This window comes from Lagenorhynchus albirostris, chromosome 14 (genome assembly GCF_949774975.1).
Source record: "Lagenorhynchus albirostris chromosome 14, mLagAlb1.1, whole genome shotgun sequence".
NCBI classification, from domain to species: domain Eukaryota; kingdom Metazoa; phylum Chordata; class Mammalia; order Artiodactyla; family Delphinidae; genus Lagenorhynchus; species Lagenorhynchus albirostris.
In genome coordinates this window covers 24,729,514-24,750,296 of record NC_083108.1, presented here as the reverse complement: position 1 = coordinate 24,750,296, position 20,783 = coordinate 24,729,514, and the positions used below count along the sequence as shown (strand labels likewise).

The 20,783-nt window shown below is 49.8% G+C and overlaps 1 protein-coding gene across 10 annotated transcripts in view; it reads left to right on the top strand.

The window, feature by feature from the left end:
- CTIF (cap binding complex dependent translation initiation factor) overlaps positions 1-20,783 on the top strand; it is a 304,577-nt gene that overhangs the window by 204,041 nt on the left and 79,753 nt on the right. For 9 of the 10 annotated variants that reach the window (XM_060170359.1, XM_060170351.1, XM_060170355.1 and 6 more), the window contains 2 exons: positions 6,276-6,768; positions 9,457-9,756. In XM_060170359.1, coding sequence (XP_060026342.1) covers positions 6,276-6,768; positions 9,457-9,756 — 793 coding nt within the window. The remainder of the gene's footprint in view (positions 1-6,275; positions 6,769-9,456; positions 9,757-20,783) is intronic. The other variant, XM_060170358.1, reaches the window with a different exon arrangement.

The following is a 20,783-nucleotide window of genomic DNA, read 5'->3' as shown; positions in this document are numbered from 1 at the left end:
GCACCAACATTCGAATTATAGGGGTCCCAGAAGAAGAAGAGAAAGAGAAAGGGCCTGAGAAAATATTTGAAGATATTATAGTCAAAACTTCCCAGAGAAAAGTTCCAGAGAGTTCTCTGGAAGCACAGAGAGTTCCATACAGGATAAACTGAAGGAGAAACATGCCAACACACATATTAATCAACCTTACAAAAATTAAATAACAAAGAAAAAGTATTAAAAGCAGCAAGGGAAAAGCAACAAATAACCTACAAGGGAATCCCCATAAGGTTATCAGCTGATTTTTCAGAGAAACTTTACAGGCCAGAAAGGAATGGCAGGGCAGATTTAAAGTGATGGAAGGGAAGAACCTACAACCAAGATTACTCTATCCAGCAAGGATCTCATTCAGACTCAAGAGAGAAATCAAAAGCTTTACGGACAAGCAGAAGCTAAGAGAATTCAGCACCACCAAACCACCATTACAACAAATGCTAAAGGAACTCCTCTAGGTGGGAAACACAAGAAAAGAAAAAGACCTACAAAAACAAACCCAAAACAATTAAGAAAATGGTAATAGGAACATACATATCTATAATTACCTTAAATGTAAATGGATTAAATGCTCCAACAAAAAGACAGACTAGCTGAATGGATACAAAAACAAGACCTGTACATATGCTGTCTACAAGAGACCCACTTCAGACCTAGGGACACATACAGACTGAAAGTGAGGGGATGGAAAAACATATTCCATGCAAATGAGAATCAGAAGAAAACTGGAGTAGCAATACTCATATCAGACAAGATAGACTTTAAAATAAAGAATGTTACAAGAGACAAGGAAGGACACTACATAATGATCAAGGGATCGACCCAAGAAGAAGATATAGCAATTGTAAATATCTATGCACCCAACATAGGAGCACCTCAATACATAAGGCAAATGCTAACAGCCATAAAAGGGGAAATCAACAGTAACACAATATTAGTGGGGGACTTTAACACCCCACTTACACTAATGGACAGATCATCCAAACAGAAAATAAATAAGGAAACACAAGCTTTAAATGACACAATAGACCAAATAGATTTAATTGATATTTATAGGTCATTCCACCCGAAAGTAGCAGAATACACTTTCTTCTCAAGTGCTCACAGAACATTCACCGGGACAGATCACATCTTGGGTCACAAATCAATTTAAGAAAGTTGAAATCATATCAGGCATCTTTTCTGACCACAACACTATGATATTAGAAACCAATTACAGGGAAAAAAACTGTAAAAAATACAAACACATGGAGGCTAAACAATACGCTACTAAACAACCAAGAGATCACTGAAGAAATTAAAGAGGAAATCAAAAACTACCTAGGAATAAATGACAACGAAAACACGATGACCCAAAACCTATGGGATGCAGCAAAAGCAGTTCTAAGAGGGAAGTTTATAGTAATACAATCCTACCTCAAGAAACAAGGTAAATCTCAAATAAACAACCTAACCTTACACCTAAAGCAACTAGAGAGAGAAGAATAAACAAAACCCAAAGTTAGTAGAAAGAAAGAAATCATTAAGATCAGAGCAGAAATAAATGAAGTAGAAATGAAGAGAGCAATGGCAAAGATCAATAAACACTAAAAGCTGGTTCTTTGAGAAGATAAACAAAACTGATAAACCTTTAGCCAGACTCATCAAGAAAAAAAGGGAAAGGATCAAATCAGTAAAATTAGAAATGAAACAGGAGAAGTTACGACTGACACCATAGAAATACAAAGGATCATAAGAGAGTACTACAAGCAACTATATGCCAATAAAATGGACAACCTGGATGAAATGGACAAATTCTTAGAAAAGCACAACCTTCCAAGACTGAACCAAGAAGAAATAGAAAATATGAATAGACCAATCGCAAGCACTGAAATTGAAATTGTGATTTAAAATCTTCCAACAAACAAAAGTCCAGGACAAGATGGCTTCACAGGTGAATTCTATCAAACATTTAGAGAAGAGCTAACACCAATCCTTCTCAAACTCTTCCAAAAAATTGCAGAGGGTGGAACACTCACAAACTCATTCTACAAGCCTACCATCACCCTGATAGCAAAACCAGACAAAGATATCACAAAAAAAGAAAATTACAGGCCAGAATCACTGATGAACATAGATGTAAAAATCCTCAACAAAATACTAGCAAACAGAATCCAACAACACATTAAAAGGATCATACACCATGATCAAGTGGGATTTATCCCAGGGATGCAAGGATTCTTCAATATATGCAAATTAATGTGTTACACCATATTAATAAATTAAAGAATAAAAACCATTTGATCATCTCAATATATGCAGAAAAAGCTTCTGACAAAATTCAACACCATTTATGATAAAAACTCTCCAGAAAGTGGGCATAGAGGGAACCTACCTCAACATAATAAAGACCATATATAACAAACCCACAGCAAACATTATTCTCAATGGTGAAAAACTGAAAGCATTTCCTCTAAGATCAGGAACAAGATAAGGGTGTCCACTCTCACCACTACTATTCAACATAGTTTTGGAAGTCCTAGCCACGACAATCAGAGAAGAAAATGAAAGAAAAGGAATATAAATTGGAAAAGAAGAAGTAAAACTGTCACTGTTTGCAAATGACATGATACTATACAGGGAAAATCCTAAAGATGCCACCAGAAAACTACTAGAGCTAATCAATGAATTTGGTAAAGTTGCAGGATACAAAATTAATACTGAGAAATCTCTTTCATTCTTATATACTAACGACTAAAGGGCAGAAAGAGAAATTAAGGAAATAATCCCATTCACCATTGCAACGAAAAGAATAAAATACCTAGGAATAAACCTACCTAAGGAGGCAAAAGACCTGTACTCAGAAAACTATAGAACACTGATGAAAGAAATCAAAGATGACATAAATAGATGGAGCGATATACCATGTTCTTGGATTGGAAGAATCAATATTGTGAAAATGACTATACTACCCAAAGCAATCTACAGATTCAATGCAATCCCTATCAAATTACCAATGGCATTTTTCACAGAACTAGAACAAAAAATTTTACAATTTGTATGGAAACACAGAAGACCCCGGATAGCCAAAGCAATCTTGAGAAAGAAAAACAGAGCTGGAGGAATCAGGCTCCCTGACTTCAGACTATACTACAAAGCTACAGTAATCAAGACAGTATGGTACTGGCACAAAAAACAGAAATATAGCTCAATGGAACAGGATAGAAAGCCCAGAGATAAACCCATGCACATATGGTCACCTAATCTATGACAAAGGAGGCAAGAATATACAATGGAGAAAAGACAGCCTCTTCAATAAGTAGTGCTGGGAAAATTGGACAACTCCATGTAAAAGAATGAAATTAGAACGCTCCCTAACACCATACACAAAAATAAACTCAAAATGGATTAAAGACCTAAACGTTAGACCAGACACTATAAAACTCTTAGAGGAAAACATAGGCAGAACACTCATTGACATAAACCACAGCAACATCTTTTTTGAGCCACCTCCTAGAGTAATGAAAATTAAAACAAAAATAAACAAATGGGACCTAATGAAACTTAAAAGCTTTTGCACAGCAAAGGAGACCTTAAAGAAGATGAAAAGACAACCCTCAGAATGGGAGAAAATATTTGCAAATGAAGCAACTGACAAAGGATTAATCTCCAAAGCATACAAGCAGCTCATGAAGCTCAATATCAAAAAAGCAAACAACCCAATCAAAAAATGGGCAGAAGACCTAAAAAGACATTTCTCCAAAGAAGACATACAGATGGCCAACAAACACATGAAAAGATGCTCAACATCACTAATTATTAGAGAAATGCAAATCAAAACTACAATGAGGTATCACCTCACACTGGTCAGAATGGCTGTCATCAAAAAACCTACAAACAGTAAATGCTGGAGAGGTTGTGGAGAAAAGGAAACCCTCATACACTGTTGGTGGGAATGTAAATTGATACAGCCACTATGGAGAACAGTATGGAGGTTCCTTAAAAAACTAAAAATAGAGCTACCATATGGTCCCACTACTGGACCTATACCCAGAGAAAACCATAATTCAAAAAAACACATGCACCCCAATGTTCGTAGCAGCACTATTTACGATAGCCAGGACATGGAAGCAACCTAAATGTCCATCGACTGAGGAATGGATAAAGAAGATGTGGTACATATATACAATGGAATATTACTCAGCCATAAAAAGGAATGAAATTGGGTCATTTGTAGATATGTGGATGGACTTAGAGGGTGTCATACAGAGTGAAGTAAGTCAGAAAGAGAAAAGCAAATATCGTATAATAACGTGTATATGTGGAATCTAGAAAAATGGTATAGATGATCTTAGTTGCAAAGCAGAAATAGAGACACAGACTTAGAGGACAAATGTATGGCTACCAAGGGGAAAGGGGTGGGGTGGGAGGAACTGGGAGACTAGGATTGACACATATACATTATTGATACTATGTATAAAATGCACAACTGATGGGAACATGCTGTATAGCACAGGGAACTCACGTAGTGCACTGTGGTAACCTAAATGGGAGGGGAGTCCAAAAGGGAAGGGATATCTGTATGTGTATGGCTGATTCCTTTTGTTGTGTGGTGGAGGCTAACACAACATTGTAAGGCAACCATACTCCAATAAAAATTAATAAAAAAAAATTTATCAAGTGAACAGTGAAATTGAGTTTATATAAGTAATAATAATTTTAGAGCAAATAAATATAATTTGTTCATGAAATGCAGTGCAGCGAAGTTCTGTTGTACCTGCCAAAGAGATGGATCACAGACTGGGACAGGGGCCTCATTCCCTGGAATGTAACGTCTTCTCTCCACTTCTTCACTGGCTTTACAACTTTGAGAGGCTCATGGTTATCCTGTTCTCCAAATGCACTTCAAATAAGGTTATGGCATGGAAAACACCATGAGAGTGAAACAGAGGTGGAACACAGGAGTGCTTCAGTGATGGAAGCAGCCCTTGAGCTGCTGGACTGAAGGGTCCTCAGAATACCCCCACCCCCTTGCTCTCCCTTAGTCTTCAAATCAACACGTTTGGGGTTTGTCCCGTGATGTACACCTCAAATTTGTTCCATATGATAATCTCTGCTTTGAAATGGTCCAAAAAAACTCGATGAGCCTGTCTGCCTAAAACCACCATGTTAAACATCACTTCTGCATTGCTCAGCTCGGGCTGCCATAACAAAATACCACAGACCGGGTGGGTAAACAACACAAATTTACTTTCTCACAGTTCTGGAGGCTGGAAGTCCAAGGTCAAGGTATTGGCTTTGGTTTCTTCTGAGGCCTCTCTCCTTGGCTTGTAGATGGCCACCTTCTGGCTGTGTCCTCACATGGGATTTCTTCTCTGTACCTGCATCCCTGGTGTCTCTGTGCATTCAAATTTCCTCTTATTATAAGGATACCAGTCATGGGAATTCCCTGCCGGTCCAGTGGTTAGGACTCAGTGCTTTCACTGCCAGGGCCCGGGTTCCATCCCTGGTTCCTGCAAGGCATGTGCAGCACGGCCGAAAATAATAATAATAATAAGGATACCAGTCAAATTAGATTAAGGCCCACCCTAACAGCCTCATTTTAACTTAATCATCTCTTCAAAAGTCCTGTCTCCAAATGCAGTCACATGCTGAGGTCCTAGGGGTTGAGGCTTCAACATATGAATTTGAGAGAATCACGATTCTGCCTGTAACAATTTCTTATAGCATATTTTGTTAGTGGGTTTGGGGGCAGAAATGTCAGTGTACCCAAAGAAAGGCTGTGTAACAAATGGTATAACTCTTCATGAGTCATGATGGTTAAAAAGTCATTAATAGGATAGTTGTTATCAGATGCAGGTCTGTGTATATATCTTTACTGGAACATGCATAGAATATGTTCACAAAATGATAATGGCTGCTTCAAGAAAACATACTGGGTGTCTGGGGACAGTCAGGAGGATTCACTGTATACTCTGTCATTTTAATTTTGTTCCCTACACGTGTACTAACGCATATTCTAATAAGGGAATAAAATACTTATTTTAAGTCAAGGGTTGACTTAAATCCTATATAATCACAGGGACCTGTCTGTCATATTCTCTGCTAGTATTCCCAAGCCCCATCACAAAGCCTGGTGCACAGGAGGCCTTCAGTTAAGGGTATTGAAAAAATGAATAAATGAATTCCTTCTAATGTTTGGACACAGGGACCCTGGCCAGCGGCCCCAGTGACCCTCTTTGTCTTTCCCCTTCGGTTTGCAGGCGGCAGCAGAGACCCCCAGGAGGGAACAAGCCTCAGCAGCACGGTGACCACCCACCGGGCAGTGCCAAACACAACAGGGACCACCAGAAATCCTACCAGGGGGGCTCAGTGCCCCACCCCTCAGGGAGGTCCACCCATCACGGCTACAGCCAGAACCGGCGCTGGCATCACAGCAACATGAAGCATCCACCAGGCGACAAGGGGGAGGCAGGCGCCCACCGCAGTGCCAAAGAGACCGTGACCATGGAGAGCCCCAAACTCGAGGACGCCCTGGGGGATGCCGGGCACAGCGGCCTCGAGCCTCCCTGCAGCCCTGATGCCCTGGCCCCGGTGGCTTCCGAGAGGCTGCCCCTGCTGCAGCCAGGCGGTCCAGAGGCTGAGACAAAGCGTAAAGACAGTATTATTCCCGAGCGCAGTGGGGAGCGGCCCAAAGTTACCCTGCTCCAGTCTTCCAAAGACAGGCTGCGGCGAAGGCTGAAAGAAAAGGTACCGGTAATTGAATTTTCCTTGTTCTCTTGCATCAGGGAGGACAGCGCGAGGTAGGCATCTTGGTAGGTGGGCTCGGGGTTGCGGACCTGGGAAGCCTCGTGGAGGGAGGCTCATGTGGCCCCAGCACACCTGGTCAACGCTGCCTGAGGGACCCCCGGCCACCAGACGGCAGGCCCATGGCCAGCTCTGCATGTGAACCCCCTCCAGCACATTCCATCCTCCAAGAGTCCCGGGTGAACACTCGGTACCAGCCCCCAGCCTGAGAAGGGAGGGGAGGAAGAGGCATGTGCCTCCAGGTGATGGGAGGTGGGCAGAGAAGGCCTGGTTCTTCCCTCCAGCATTATCTGGTGGCAGATACTGCCCTGTTAGTGCTAAAGGGCATCTAGGGAAAACACAGAGCCTATAACATAAGAATGCTTCTCCCGAAGGCGAGTACCAGGCTGTGCTCCCTGCCAGGGGAGAGCAAAGGTGAGTTGGGCAGAGTGCAGCAGACTGGCCTCAGCCTTGCCACTCCCCCCCTTCACCAATCAGCAGTAGGGAGGGATCTAAGGGACAAAATTTAAGGAGGCACTCACTCTCAGCATCACGCAGATGCCCATCTTGCACTGGCACAGCCCTGAGAAGGAGGGCCTCCTTAAATTTTGCTCCCCAGGAGCCTCACATTCCTCACCCTACTGCTGGCCCTGGTCTCTAAAGCCTAGTTCACAAATTCAGGAAGAGATGCCCCAAGCCTCCAGAGAAGGGCTGGAGCTCTGTCCCTGGCATCGTTAAGTCCACTCTGAGCACCCTAGCTCCCCGTCCTCAGCCAGGGGTGCAGGTAAGGTCACCTTAGAAAGGAGCTGTTCCCAAGAAAGGCCAACTTGCCCCCAGCTTTCCCCCACGGAGTCCTCCTTTTGGGGCTTCTGCAGAGCTCGAAGTTCCGGGCTTCTCCCTGGCATCTCTCTATGGCCTTCTCTCCTCCACCTTTCACCTCCGAGGCCAGGTCCACACTCAGGCAGGACAAGACAGGTCAGACCGTTTCCCTGATCAGTTCTCGAAGGTGACATGCTGCTGCTGGCATCCTTACAGCCCCGGGCCCCCACCCACTGCTCCCTGTGGGACGGGCGGCTGTGAGGTCCTGGAGGAAAGCCTCACTCATTCCCTTACGTCCCAAAGATAAGAGCCTGGGAGAGCTTCCCAAGTGATGGCCAGTGTGTGGTCTTTGCCTGAAGAGCTTCTGGAACAGATTGCTGCAGTCCAGCCAGGGAGAGAGGATTGTTAATTCTCTCCAGCTCTACTGAATGTAACCGCAGTGCCACAGAGAGGAAACAACATGGGCGTTAGAGTCCAGCAAACCAGCTCAGTCTTCACTCTGCCTTTGACTGGTTAGGTGGCCTTGGGCAAGTCACCTAACCTCTCTGGGCACACCCCCCGCCCAGTTTACCCATCTGTAAAATGGGTATAATACTATCCACCTTGCAGACAGACTGCAGATCAAATGCCATAAGCTGTGTGAAGACCCTCGAGGGGTTATTCTATACATACCGACCACTATTCCTGCCTTGGGGCCCACAGGGTTGGGGTGGGGAAGGAAGGGGGAGATAGAACAGGTGAGGTAGACCCATAGCGCCTGTATTTCAGCTTCAAGAACTGCCCTCAGGTGAGGCCTCCTGGACTCCTGGACCAGGAGGAATGTGCTTAAGCAATAGCAGGGCTAAGGGGAAGCCATAGACCATCTAACCTAACCTCCTCATGTTACCAGGGAGGAAAATGAGGCCCAGAGAGTGAAACCACTTCCCAGAGCCATCCAGCTAGAGATAGAGAGCAGGTTCTAGGACCTGGGTCTGAGCCTCCCAGCCCTGGATTCTTCTGTTGATGCTCGAAGGGCCAACATGGGGCTTCCCTTTATGTCCCTGAGCCTGCCCTTTAACCCTGGTCTCACATCCCAGCAGTTAAGTCAGCCATTTTCCTGGCCGCCAGTCTATCCTTCCGAGACATCAAATGCCATTTGCTTCCTCCCCCAGCGCAGGTCTGGTCCCAGTTGTAGTGAAACCACTCAAGGGTGCAGGGTGTTTTATCTGAAGTTTCCCTCCTCGAGTTGTTTTCGTGGCACGTTGAAGGAGTCCTCGGTGTGCAGTGCTTGTTGTAAAAAGCCAGCACAGTCTCCATGGGACACAATGCCAAGGCCGTGTCACGGGGATCCCCACACCCAGAGAACATGATGGTCCTCGGGCTGAAGGAGCCGAGGTCTGGAGGACAAGGTAGCCACGCCACGGGCACCTTTAACCAGCAGAGCAGGCATTTTGGGTGCTGCCTCCTTCCTGACCTAGTGTTCCTACCCTCGTTTTCTCTTGGCCCAATTCCTTATCTGTTATTTTATTTCATCTTTTATAAGCCCCATTAAATCATTTCTAGATTGAGATATTTAATGTGTATGAGGCAAAGCCAGTGTATATGAGAATCCTGGGTAAGAGCTGTAGCTCACAAGAAGGGTCCACCCAGGGTGTCACAGGGGCCAAGAAAAGGGTCAGCAGAGAGCCTGGGGCCCCAGGGTCCATGCTGAAGGTTGGCATTCCCGGAGGGATCAGACCTCAGGTTCTAGAAGGTGGGGCGGGTCCTTTCTGAGGGTGGCACCCCCCCTCCACTGGCCACCCCTCCGCAGAAAGCTGGGCTCCACTCAGGCGCGACTCGGTTTGTCTCCTGCACGCCCAGGATGAAGTGGCCGTGGAGACCACCAACCCTCAGCAGAACAAGATGGACAAGCTGATTGAGATCCTGAACAGCATGAGAAACAACAGCAGCGACGTGGATGCCAAGCTCACCACCTTCATGGAGGAGGCCCAGAACTCGACCAACTCCGAGGAGATGCTGGGGGAGATCGTCCGTACCATCTACCAGAAGGCCGTGTCCGACCGCAGCTTTGCTTTCACGGCCGCCAAGCTCTGCGACAAGATGGCGCTCTTCATGGTGGAGGGGACCAAGTTCCGGAGCCTGCTTCTCAACATGCTTCAGGTAACGGACGCCGACAGCTGCACCTCCCACCCCACCCGCCGGTGGGTTATTACTAGAGAGAAGGCTGCAGATTCTGACTTTTCCCAAGTTCCACCCTTGCCCGATTAATTACAGAAAATAAAAAGGCACTCAAGGGGCAAGGGATGAGTGACCAGATTTGCGTGTGTTTGTGTGAGGGCTCCATGGTTACGATGGACCAATATAATTTTATAGGTGCTTCATGTTTAACCAGCCTTTCCCTCTTTCTATTTCCATGATAGGAGGGCTGGCTGTTGTCTTAATAGGCTCTGCTGCGACCTCTCCACGTCCCAGCAGACATACACTTACTGTGGACTTCTCTTTTCCTCCTCTTTCTCTTCCCCGGGACCACCCTCCAGACCCTGCAGGTGGTGCACTGGTTGTAGTTGGTGCTGAGATGGGTCTGAGAAAAAGGCATAAGGGCCTTGAGGAGGGAAGCTTTGATCTGTCTGCCGATGCGCCTGGGCTTCTTGAAAACACTTTTAGGGCCGAGGGGAAGCGTGGAGATCAAAGGCCGTCTTGTTCCTTGGTGCTATCCCACTAAATGCCTCCACCCCAGAGAACTTAATCCCGCCCCTCTTTATTCCTTCCTCTGTGGGTTCCGGCGTCCAGCAATGGTTTTACTGGGTGTGTAATGGGCATGGGCATGGGTACTTAGGCTGAGCCCAGCACTGTTTGATCTCATAGGTGGAGAGCTGAAGGCCTATACCTGCTCTTTCGTCATGGGTGGTAGCAAGTGAACTGGTCCCAAAACTGGTGGCATCAGCATGGTGGCCATGCCAGGCCCAGGGACTATTCCTGGGAGACTTGGCTGTGGAAAATCATCTGTAATCATGCTTTGTATCTTAGGCTAGTTGAGATATGAAATGAGTTTCAGTCCAGGTAGGGTAAAGCAATAACTTAGAAGTTCTGAAAGTAGGATTACAGAGCTGGAAGAAACCACCTGCAGGTCTGTCTTAACGAGGGTGACCATATAATAGGTCATCCAAACCATGACACTTTTGAGACTGGGGGCTCTAGTCATATAGTCAGGCCGAGACCCCAGGCGTTAACCAGGACATATGGTCGCCCTGGTCTTAGCCCCCTGGTTCGCAGTCTTCCCTCTCTTCCCTGAGAACAGTGTGGGAGGAGCCCCCTCCGAAGGCTGCCCGTGGGCTCCATCCCCGCCGTCCTCTCCTCTTCCCAGGGAGACTGCTCACTGCAACCCGAGCCTCGCTGGCCAGCCTGGGCTGCTTCTGTCCAGCTCCAGGCACCGATCGGGTTCCCATTCCTGGATTGCCCACGCTCCCCGGTGATGAATTCCCTCATTACCTGAGGGATTTGCACATCGGGCATGTTCCTCGCTCGCCGGAATGTCCTGGGAGAGTGTGGAGGGTGACAGTGGGAAGCAGCCTGTCTGCCACATACAGCCAGGCACGGGGGAGTCAGGGACAGATTGGCCTTTGGCCTTGGCTTTTATCAAGAGAAGGGCCAGGATAGGGCAAGACTTCTAGACAACAGTTGCCAGCTCCACGTAACCCAGCCAGAGCCAGTGGTGGACAGACACACAGGGCGTGAGACGAGACGCACCCAGGAGGGAAGGGCAGCTGGCAGCAGGGGCCACCCAGGGTCCTGCCCCGGTCAGGCTTCTCTTCCAGTGACCCGTGGTTAGAGCAGCCTTGCCCACAGTGTCCAGCAGAGCATCAGTCCTGGGAAATGCTCAGCCACGAACGGAGCTTCGTGGCCCCTACACCCACCTCTCCATCAGCCACAGAGTGGACTGGCTTAGGCCAGCAGGAAGGGAACCTGTTTGGCCACACCCAACTCAGTGAAGTCCCCTTTGCATTCCCCAGCTAATGACTTCTTGTGGAATCAGTGTGCTGGTAGACACAGTTTGGCAAACGCTAGCGCAGGGAAAGAGCACCAAACAGAAAGGCAGGAAACAGGGCTTCTCGGCCTGATTCAGCCATCGTCACCCGGAGCTTGGCCTCTGCAGCTCCTGCTGGGAAAGTGACTGGCTGCTCCACACTGGTCAGTGGACCTGATGATTTTGCGCTGCTAAAGATGAGTCAGGGGTCTCAGGGAGGGCGTGAGTGGCCCCACGTGAGCTGCTTCCTTTCTCTGTCTCTCCTGGCCCTTTTAGTGACATGAAACAGTCCTGGGTCCCTCTCATCCTCAGAAACTTGCTTACCCCATATCGGGGCTCAGTGATAGGTCTGTCATGTGTGACAGGCTTTGAGGGCCAGCCCAAGAGACCCAGTCCTGCTAGCGTCACTTGTCTCTGGAGCAGAGGGGGACCCTCACTCCCAATCTGCCATTTGCCTGGGTGCAGCCTTTGTGGGCCAGATATTTAGAAATCGAAATGTCCCCTAGACCCTACCACCCCCTTCATCTCCTGCAGCCCCAGCTTAAGTGTAAGAGGGAGAGGGCTGGAGCTGGACACTCAGGCCTCCTGGGTCACTGTTCAGAGCCCTTTGGCTCCCGTGGAAGGTGGGCTGAACGTGCTGGCGTGAGGCTGCCCCTAAGCTCCTAGCAGACCCCCGGTCACAAGGCCTGGAGGAAGCCAGCACCGCGTGTGTGTTAGGACCCCCTCTGCAGCTGAGGAGGTGGCGGGTTGGAGTAGGCTTTCTAGGCAGCATAATACATGGCCACTCACCACCCCAGACCCACAAGGCTCAAGAAAAGAGAGCAGTGAGCATAGCTCATCAAACCCCACTTTCCTTGTGACCCACAGGGGTGTCGTTTTTCACCTGCTCTCATCTTCTGGCCAACCTGATTTGTATCCCTTCCCTGGCCAGCAGTCCTGGGCCTGGCCCCCAGCGCCTTCCCCCTGCTTTCTCCCGCTGAGGTTCACGCTCAGCTGCATGCACTCAAGGCCCACTGCCTCTGGATCCCCAGCCAGCCCCTGGTTCAGTTCGGCGGCCTCTGAGATGCCCCTCACGTGGCCAAGTTTCACCTCTGCCTCCGTGTACCAGTTCTGAGACCCGGCTTAGTGATTCTGGCTGCAAAGCGGACAGGGTGTGAAGTGCCCTATGAACACGGCTCCCAGCAGCTGTCTTTGGACGTTGCCCTCCTTGGCCGACCGCTTTCACTGCCTGGGCTTCGGCAGTGGGAGCTGGCAGCACGGCAGGAGAGGGGCAGGCTCTGATGTAGTGGACACTCTTTGGCACAGTGTGGCGCTGCCTGCCAAGCTGGGATGCCGCCCCCATGGAGAGGCAAGTGGGCCCAGGGGAAAGTCAAAAGACCTTTCACCCTTCCCAGGCAGACTCAGCACTGTTATCTCAAGACGTCCAAAAGCACTACCCTCATGAGCACGGACAATGCCAGAGACCTTGGGGTCCCAGGGGACCCCTGTCACCAATCCACAGCTCAAAAATCATCTTCAGTTTTTACATCTAAACTGAGTCTTTTTGCCTTAGACGTGGTCATTTTCTTAGTAATGTTCTTGTAAGTAAAATTCTACTTATTAAACAGATATTTCTCGGATGTCTGTTATGTGCCAAGCGTGGGGTCTTCATTAGATCAGTGCTTCTCAAACTTGAATGTGTGTTTGAATCACATGGGATTTTATTTAAATAGAGGTTCTGATTCAAGAGGTCTGGGTAGAACCTGAGGTGCTACATTTCTAACAAGCTCCCAGGTGATGCCCATGCTTCTGGCCCAGGGACCACACTTTGAGCACTAAGACGTCGGATGGCTGATGGTTTGTAGGCGGTGGGTCAAGTTCATAGACAGGCCGACTGAGGCACAGTCTTTTACTGATGTGATGTCAGAAGGGGGGATCCAGCCTGGGAATATTGAGTTCCGGTCACCAGGTTTTCTTTAGGGCATTGGTTCTCGGCCTAGCTGTCCGTCAGAATCTCATGGGGAGGTGCTTTTATTGGGCTGGCCAGAAAGTTCGTTCGGTTAGTGAATCTGTTGTTCAATAAAGTTCTTGGTGAAAATGAAAAATGTGTCTCTTATTTTTATTTAAGACTGAACGAACTTTTGGGCCAACCCAATAAAACATACCGGTGCAGGGGCTCCCCCCTAGACCAACTGAATTAGATTCTCCAGGGATGGGCCTGGGCATCCTTTTTTAAAGACCTTTCTGGCAGATTCTGTGGTGTCGCAGATTGAACACCACTGTTAGAAAGTTACTCCAGAGATGCCCTGACTGTGCCACCCTTGTCACTTACGAACAGCCCTGCCTGTGGATCAGTCAAGAGATGTGCACCAGGTACTGGACTCTTTGCTGAGTGATGTGAAGGATCCAGAGCCTGAGCTGGTGGGAGAACACCAAAGCAGGAGACGTCAGCCCCCGAGACAATCCCGTCACCTTGCCCGGCCTCGGTTTCCCGTCTGTGCAGTGAGAAGCTGGGCTGGACCATCTCAGGGGACCTTTCTCACATACCTCGCTGTCCTGAGATTCCTCCTGGGAAGCCTCCGCCCTAACCGCGTCAGCCAGGTGGAGGCTGCCTCTCCTCTCCCGCCCGCCCCATTTCTCTCTGCTCTCAGCTCCGTTCCCCAGGTCCTTTTCCTTTTTCTTGGTCTCAGACATTTGTCGAAGCGCCTATCACGGTTCAGGAAGAGGGCCTCGCTCTCAATCCGCGTTGCCAGGCTAGGCCACCAGTAAAGCTGAGGAGATGATTTGTTTCCCTGCCCGACCTGCCTCACCCCACCTCTTTCCACCCGGCTCCCAGCTGCACGATTGCAGGGTCCCGCACTCACGCGGCTATGAGCGCTGATGGGTCCTGACTTCCAGGAGAATGTGGGCTGCCCGTGGCCCCTGGGTTACAGAGGTCACCAAAACTCTGGCTTGATCCTCACCAAGGAATTGTGGTACGATGAGGGGAGGGGGCCTCCGGTTTCACAGCGAGGTGAAGAATGAGCGTGCCTCTTTTTATGGGACCTTTGGAATGACAGGAATTGGAGGCCTGAGCCCCCTCCACCCAGCACTGCCCCGTCACCACCCTGGGCCTTCCACTCCGGCTCGGGGAATGCTCCTTTGCTGAAATATGCTTGGGCAGTATAAGTTCAAGCCCTCCTCTGTTGAAATGTGTGTGCCCTGTTTAGCCAAGAGGTGTCTGCATCTGAGCTATGCAGAGCAAAGTATTATTAGAGCAGGCATCAGTGTGTCTGTAACTGAACCCCGCTCTCCCTAGCAACCGTTGTCAACAACACATCTAACAGAAGGAGGCAATACCTTTTTTTGATGAAAAAAAAAACAAAAAAACCCTCACCTCACGAAGTCGTAAACACAGCAAGGCTGTTGTGAAAAGACAACACAATTCAGAATCTGGCATGTGACCAGGTTTCAGAATAAATTGCTGTCTGCCAGCACCTTCTAGAAGACAACCTGACCTGGAACGAGAAAATGGATAAACTCTCCAGAGTTTTTAGCTGGGTCACCCATTAAGCATCGTGTTTGGGGCTTTTGATACATGGGAACTCAATTGCTTGGTGAAGGGGCTCCATGGGGCCTCTGGGAGGTCTCTGGGAGTGATTTTAACTGTGGGTTTTAGCCCCAGAAGGGGCACTCAAGATTTCCTGGTCTGGCTGCCCCATCAGTGAATCAAAATACAAGCTGCACCTTCAGGGCTTATGTGACCCATCACTCCACTTTTACCCCGTTTCTGCCATCTCTGTCCCCGTCTTTGTGCCACATTTGCTGGCTTGGGCAAAGGGACTGGGCTGTTTCTCTAACTCAGCTCATAAAAGGGAACCTTGGTCTTCCCTGGTGGCACAGTGGTGAAGAATCCGCCTGCCAATGCAGGGGACAGGGGTTAGAGCCCTGGTCCGGGAAGATCCCACATGCCGCGGAGCAACTAAGCCCTCGTGCCACAACTACTGAGTCTGCGCTCTAGAGCCCGCGCGCCACAACTGCTGAGCCCGCATGCCACAACTACTGAAGCCTGTGCACCTAGAGCCCGTGCTCCGCAACAAGAGAAGCCACTGCAATGAGAAACCCACGCACCGCAACGAAGAGTAGCCCCCGCTCGCCACAAATAGAGAAAGCCCGTGGAGCAACGAAGACCCAACACAGCCAAAAATAAAATAAATAAAAATAAATTTATTAAAAAAAAAAAAGGAACCTCGTTCTTCCTGGTTATCTCAAGGTTCAGGAAAACCAACAGTTGTTCGTCTTTACCCAAAATTTGGAGTTCCTAACCCCAATCTTTTACTGAGGGAAGGAGGAGAAGAACAAACATTGATCCTTGGTGTTCTAACCAGCTCTGAGTTGTAAGTTCCTTGAGGGCAGGAATCCTGGCTGCGTGATCATCAGTCCCCAGCTCCTAGCATCATGACATGTACACAGTAGGTGCTCAGCAAGTGCCTGAGGAAGGGAGGGATGGAGCCCTCAGTCTCAGGTACCAGAGCTCCCTGATGTGAGATGGGCTTCTCAGCTCTTCTGAGCACTTTCACGCGGTGAATGTGGAGATTCTCTCTCCGAGGTGGGTTCCAGGGCAGGATCCATCCCCCACGTTTACAGATGAGGACGGTGGCTCAGCAAGGCTACAAAGTCACGGGGGTGGTCAGTCCAGCACCCCAAGCTCTTGGCTCCCTTGCCACCCAAATAGAATACACCGGTCAGAAAGTTGGGAAAACTAGGAATCCGTCTCATGAAGCTATCAGTGGGGATATCAAAATCCGTCCTTCTATAAGACTCCCACTGGGTTTCCAATGGTCTGAGTCTCGGCTTTCCAGGCCAATAGAGAGCTGAGGTGTCTGAGGAAACACCTCCACGGCTCCATCAGCTTTACGCAGATGAACCACACAGCTGTTCTTCCTGAGGCTGGCTCTCCCCTCGTACCCTCTCCCTTGGCCCAGCGCTCCGCCTTCACCCCTGCACGCCCACCACTGAGCCGATGTGCACTCCAGGCATGTAAACTAATTTTACTGTTGGCCCAAGCCAGGCATACTCAGGGATAGAAGCACATTGTTCTGTGCATTCCAGAGCCTGAGCAAAGCCCTGGGCTGTACCCACCCCGAGCTCCCCTCCACTGGTTGCTAGAAATCAAGAGGGAGAAAGCAGAGGACTGGCAGGCAATGCAAGCAACTCTCCCGTGGGCAGATTATGGGAGGTGATTCTGAAGGCCCACAAAAGGTCTCTCTTTCTAAAACATGTTGCTCCAGTGGCACCCTGTGAGCTGTCGGTGCCCTGCAAGGGCCGGGCAGAGCTGGCGCACACGTTCCCCGACAGTGGGCGCCAGCAGGCTTGCCTCCATGTCCTGTCACAGGAGCTTGACCTGCGTAAGAGTCTGCGGCAGGTAGAGCTACCCCGCCGGGGACAGCGATGCCCGGCTGGTACCCATGCCCTTAGTCCACCGGACCCAAACCAGAGGCGAGGCCTGTGCCTCCTGCCAGACTTGTTGCCCACACTTGCTTTGGAGTGAGTGAATTTTACCTTCTTTCTTCTAATCCTGATGTCTTCCCCTCAACAAACACTTACTGAGCACCTGCTGTGTTCCACACGCCAGGGCACAGCCCATGCGTGTGTCACCTCTGTCAGTTCTCCCTCCCCTCTCGTCGTCCCCCAGTTTGTGCCGGTGGGGCACTGGCCCAAGTCTAAGAGGTTTGTTCAAGGACCCAGCTGGAATGCCTCACGTCAGCTTCTTCTGCCTTAGTGGGGGCGCCGTGGCTTCCGAAAGTCCTAAATCTAAGGCCCCTTCTAGAACTTTGGAATGCCCCGTGAGACAGAAGCAGCCTGTGACCCGAAAAGAAAAAAAAAAAAAGAAAGCATTTTGATTTTTTAATCTGAAAATAAGCAGAGGAAAGAAAATGTCAGTCCCAGAAGGAGCCCAGGCCAGCGGCCTCTGCCAGTCAGGGTTTTCTTGTCTGAGGCTGTGTCCCCAGGTGTCTTGGGCAAAGACTGCGTCCGAGAGCTCTTTGTGTCCCCCACCAAGCCTGCCCATGGCAGGTATTCAGCAAGCATCAGACGGCTGCTTCCAGGAGCTTCCGCCCATGGGGACAAAGGCGCATTGGTGGGCAGGTGCTGGGACAGCAGAGGGACGCGCAGTGTCCTACTCTCTCCCATCTCTGGGCCGAGGAACTTACCCTGGTCAGGAATTATTTCACCATCACCCGTGTGCCTTGCCAGGCCGTGTCCTCTTCCCTGCACACCCTCACCTCCCACCCCGTCTTCATTTTCCCTGCTAAATCCACTGATAGGACTTGGCCGGCCGCTCCCCTGTCTGAGGCTGCCATGCCGAGGCAGGCCCTGAAGATAAGTGGGTTATTGGAGAAGGCAGCTCGGGTGTCCCGGGCCCCAGAGGGTCACCCCTGGCTGGCTGGCAGCTCACCCCCAGCACCTCCTCCTCCCCTCTCCCCAGAGCCAGGCCAGCAGGAGACAACAGTTCCTTTCCCTCAGCTCAGCGAGTGGCCGGTCCCCAGCCGCCGCCGGGAATCTGAGCTATGCTAAGCCGCTCCAGATCGCCACATCGCTGCCCTGCCCGGGCACGGCCGGCCCAGACAGGGCGCCTCTACCTGCTGCGGCTGCCGCTGGCAAGCTGGCACCGCCCAGGCCGATGGAAACAAATCTCCCTGCGGGTTATGTAACTGCTCACCGCCCTGTCCCTGGCTCCCTAGGGAGGCGCCCAGCCACCACAGGGGGAGAGCAGTGGCCCCTGGGCAGGGAGGGGACACAGAGGGTCATTCTTTCAAAGAGATGCACATAGTCTTGAGTGATTGCCCAAGGTCCTTCTCTGGATCCAAGGTCCTCAGCGCCCCAAGGAGACTGGTGTTCCCTGTAAATGCTCGCTGAGCTCGGAGGCCAGCTCAAGACGCTAGCCCAGCAGAGTGAGAAAGGCTCATCGGGAGAGATGGACTCGCAGGAGAGGTTAAGGGGAGAGGGCAGCGCAGTTTCATTGTTGGCTTGTCTGGTTTGGTTTTTTTATTTGGCTTTTTTTTTAATTGTTGTAAGATATATGCAACATAAAATTTACGTGCTTAACCATTTTTAAGTGCAAAACTCAGTGGCACCAAGTGCAACCACAGCGTTGCACCACCACTCCCACCATCCACCCCAGATCCCTCCCATCTTCCCAGACAGAAGCCCTGTAGCCACCAAACAACTCCCCAGCCCCGCTATACCTCCTCTCTCCCTTCTTTTTCCGTGAGTTCGCGCGCGCCGTGCTCTGTGCATATACCGCATATAAGTGGAATCATACAGTTGTCCTTTTGTGTCTGGCTTATTTCATTTATCATCATGGTTTCTAGGTTCATTCATGTGGTAGCACATCAGAATTTCCTTCCTTTCCATGGCTGGATAATGTTCCATTGTGTGGAGAGACCATATTTTGTTTATCCGTTCCTCCATCATGGATGGACACTTGGGTTGTTTCACCTTTGGGCTGTGGTGAATGATGCCCCCATGAACACACCACATACACGTACCTGTTTTAGAGCCTGCTTTCGATTATTCTGGGTGTCTACCTAGAGGTAGAATTGCTGGATTATATGAAAACTCTGCATATAACTTCTTAGGAACTGCCCAACTGTTTTCCGGAAGGTTGTTTTTGATGAGAAAATGTAATGAAACAAGACCCAAGTGCAGGACAGTGAGGATGCTGCCTTACCTGGAATCCAGGGTCAGGGTGGAAGTGGAGAGTTGGAAGTCTGTAAGATGGAACAAAAGGATTTGGACTTTATGAAGTAGAACCAAGGAGCCATTGTTGGTTCTTGAGCTGTGGTGTCCTAAGGTTAATTGAAAATCATAGAATAGTATAGACCTGAATGATCTATAGATCATCCATCGAACCCATTCATATTGTAGATGAGAGATTAGAGGCTCAGGAGGGTTAACAAAGCCCTGCTTTAAGAAGACGTGGGTGCTGCGTTATAGGCTGTCATGCTTGGAAACCTGTTACATAGAGGACCAGGGGTTTTAGGTGACCACAATTGTCTCTTCTATAAACAGAGCCTGCCCCTCAAAGATCCAGCTGCGGTGGCAGGCCTCATTCCCCACCTCCTCCCAGGACCTGCTCCCGGCCCTAGGTATGCGGAACAGTAGCATTTGGCCCACGATCCAGAGGCTGGAAGCTGGGGGCGCTACCACAGGGACAGTGGGTGGACGTGGGAGATGTACTCCTCCACCTCTGCTCCCCTTCCTTCTGCAGGGGCCACAACAGTCTCCAAAAGCTGCAAGAGTAAGTCAGTGGGCATCTCTGAACTGAGGCTTCCCAGCCGAGGGCACACAGCCTAGGTTTCAAAGCCGGCACTGAGCACATGGCCTGCCGGCCACCTAGGGGGAGAATGAATGGGAATCACACCGTGTGCCCTCCCACCGCTGCCTCGACGCCCCCTCCACACTGCTGTGGGACTCTCCCCCTCCTTTCTTTGCCCATACTGTGCTCTGGGTGCCTGCCATGAATCACAGTGATTTATGAGAAGTCAGTGAGTGTAGCGGTGAGGCAAAGGGAGTTGGGGGATGGAAACTTTTTTTTTTTTTTAAATTTTTGGCTGCACCGGGTGTTCGTTGCCGCGCGCGGGCTTTCTCTAGTTGCGGTGAGCGGGGGCTACTCGGTTGCGGTGCGCGGGCTTCTCATTGCCGTGGCTTCTCTTGTTGCAAAGCACGGGCTCTAGGCGCGTGGGCTTCAGTAGTTGTGGCGCGTGGGCTCTAGAGCACAGGCTCAGTAGTTGTGGCACACGGGCTTCGTTGCTCCGCGGCATGTGGGATCTTCCCGGACCAGGGCTCGAACCCGTGTCCCCTGCACTGGCAGGCGGATTCTTAACCGCTGCACCACCAGGGAAGTCCCCAGCCACACTTGTCTTGAACTCACTGCTTTCAGGGTGGCTGGGTTCCGTCTCCTCTAGATAAAGAAGAGATCGATTTAAGCGGACAGAAGTCTTCCCAGCTCCCCCCTCCAGATGACAGCTAAGAGGTCACCAGGCATCTCAGGTTGCAGAGTGTGATGCAAGGGTGCAGGTGGGAGTTCATCTGTGCCTCAGTTACTCCTCAGCCCACTGGCATCATGTGAGCAATCCAAACCCAGTTACGCCCAGTTCCTAGTTTCTTCTCATTCTAGACCTTTCATGTCTGGGGGCATGTC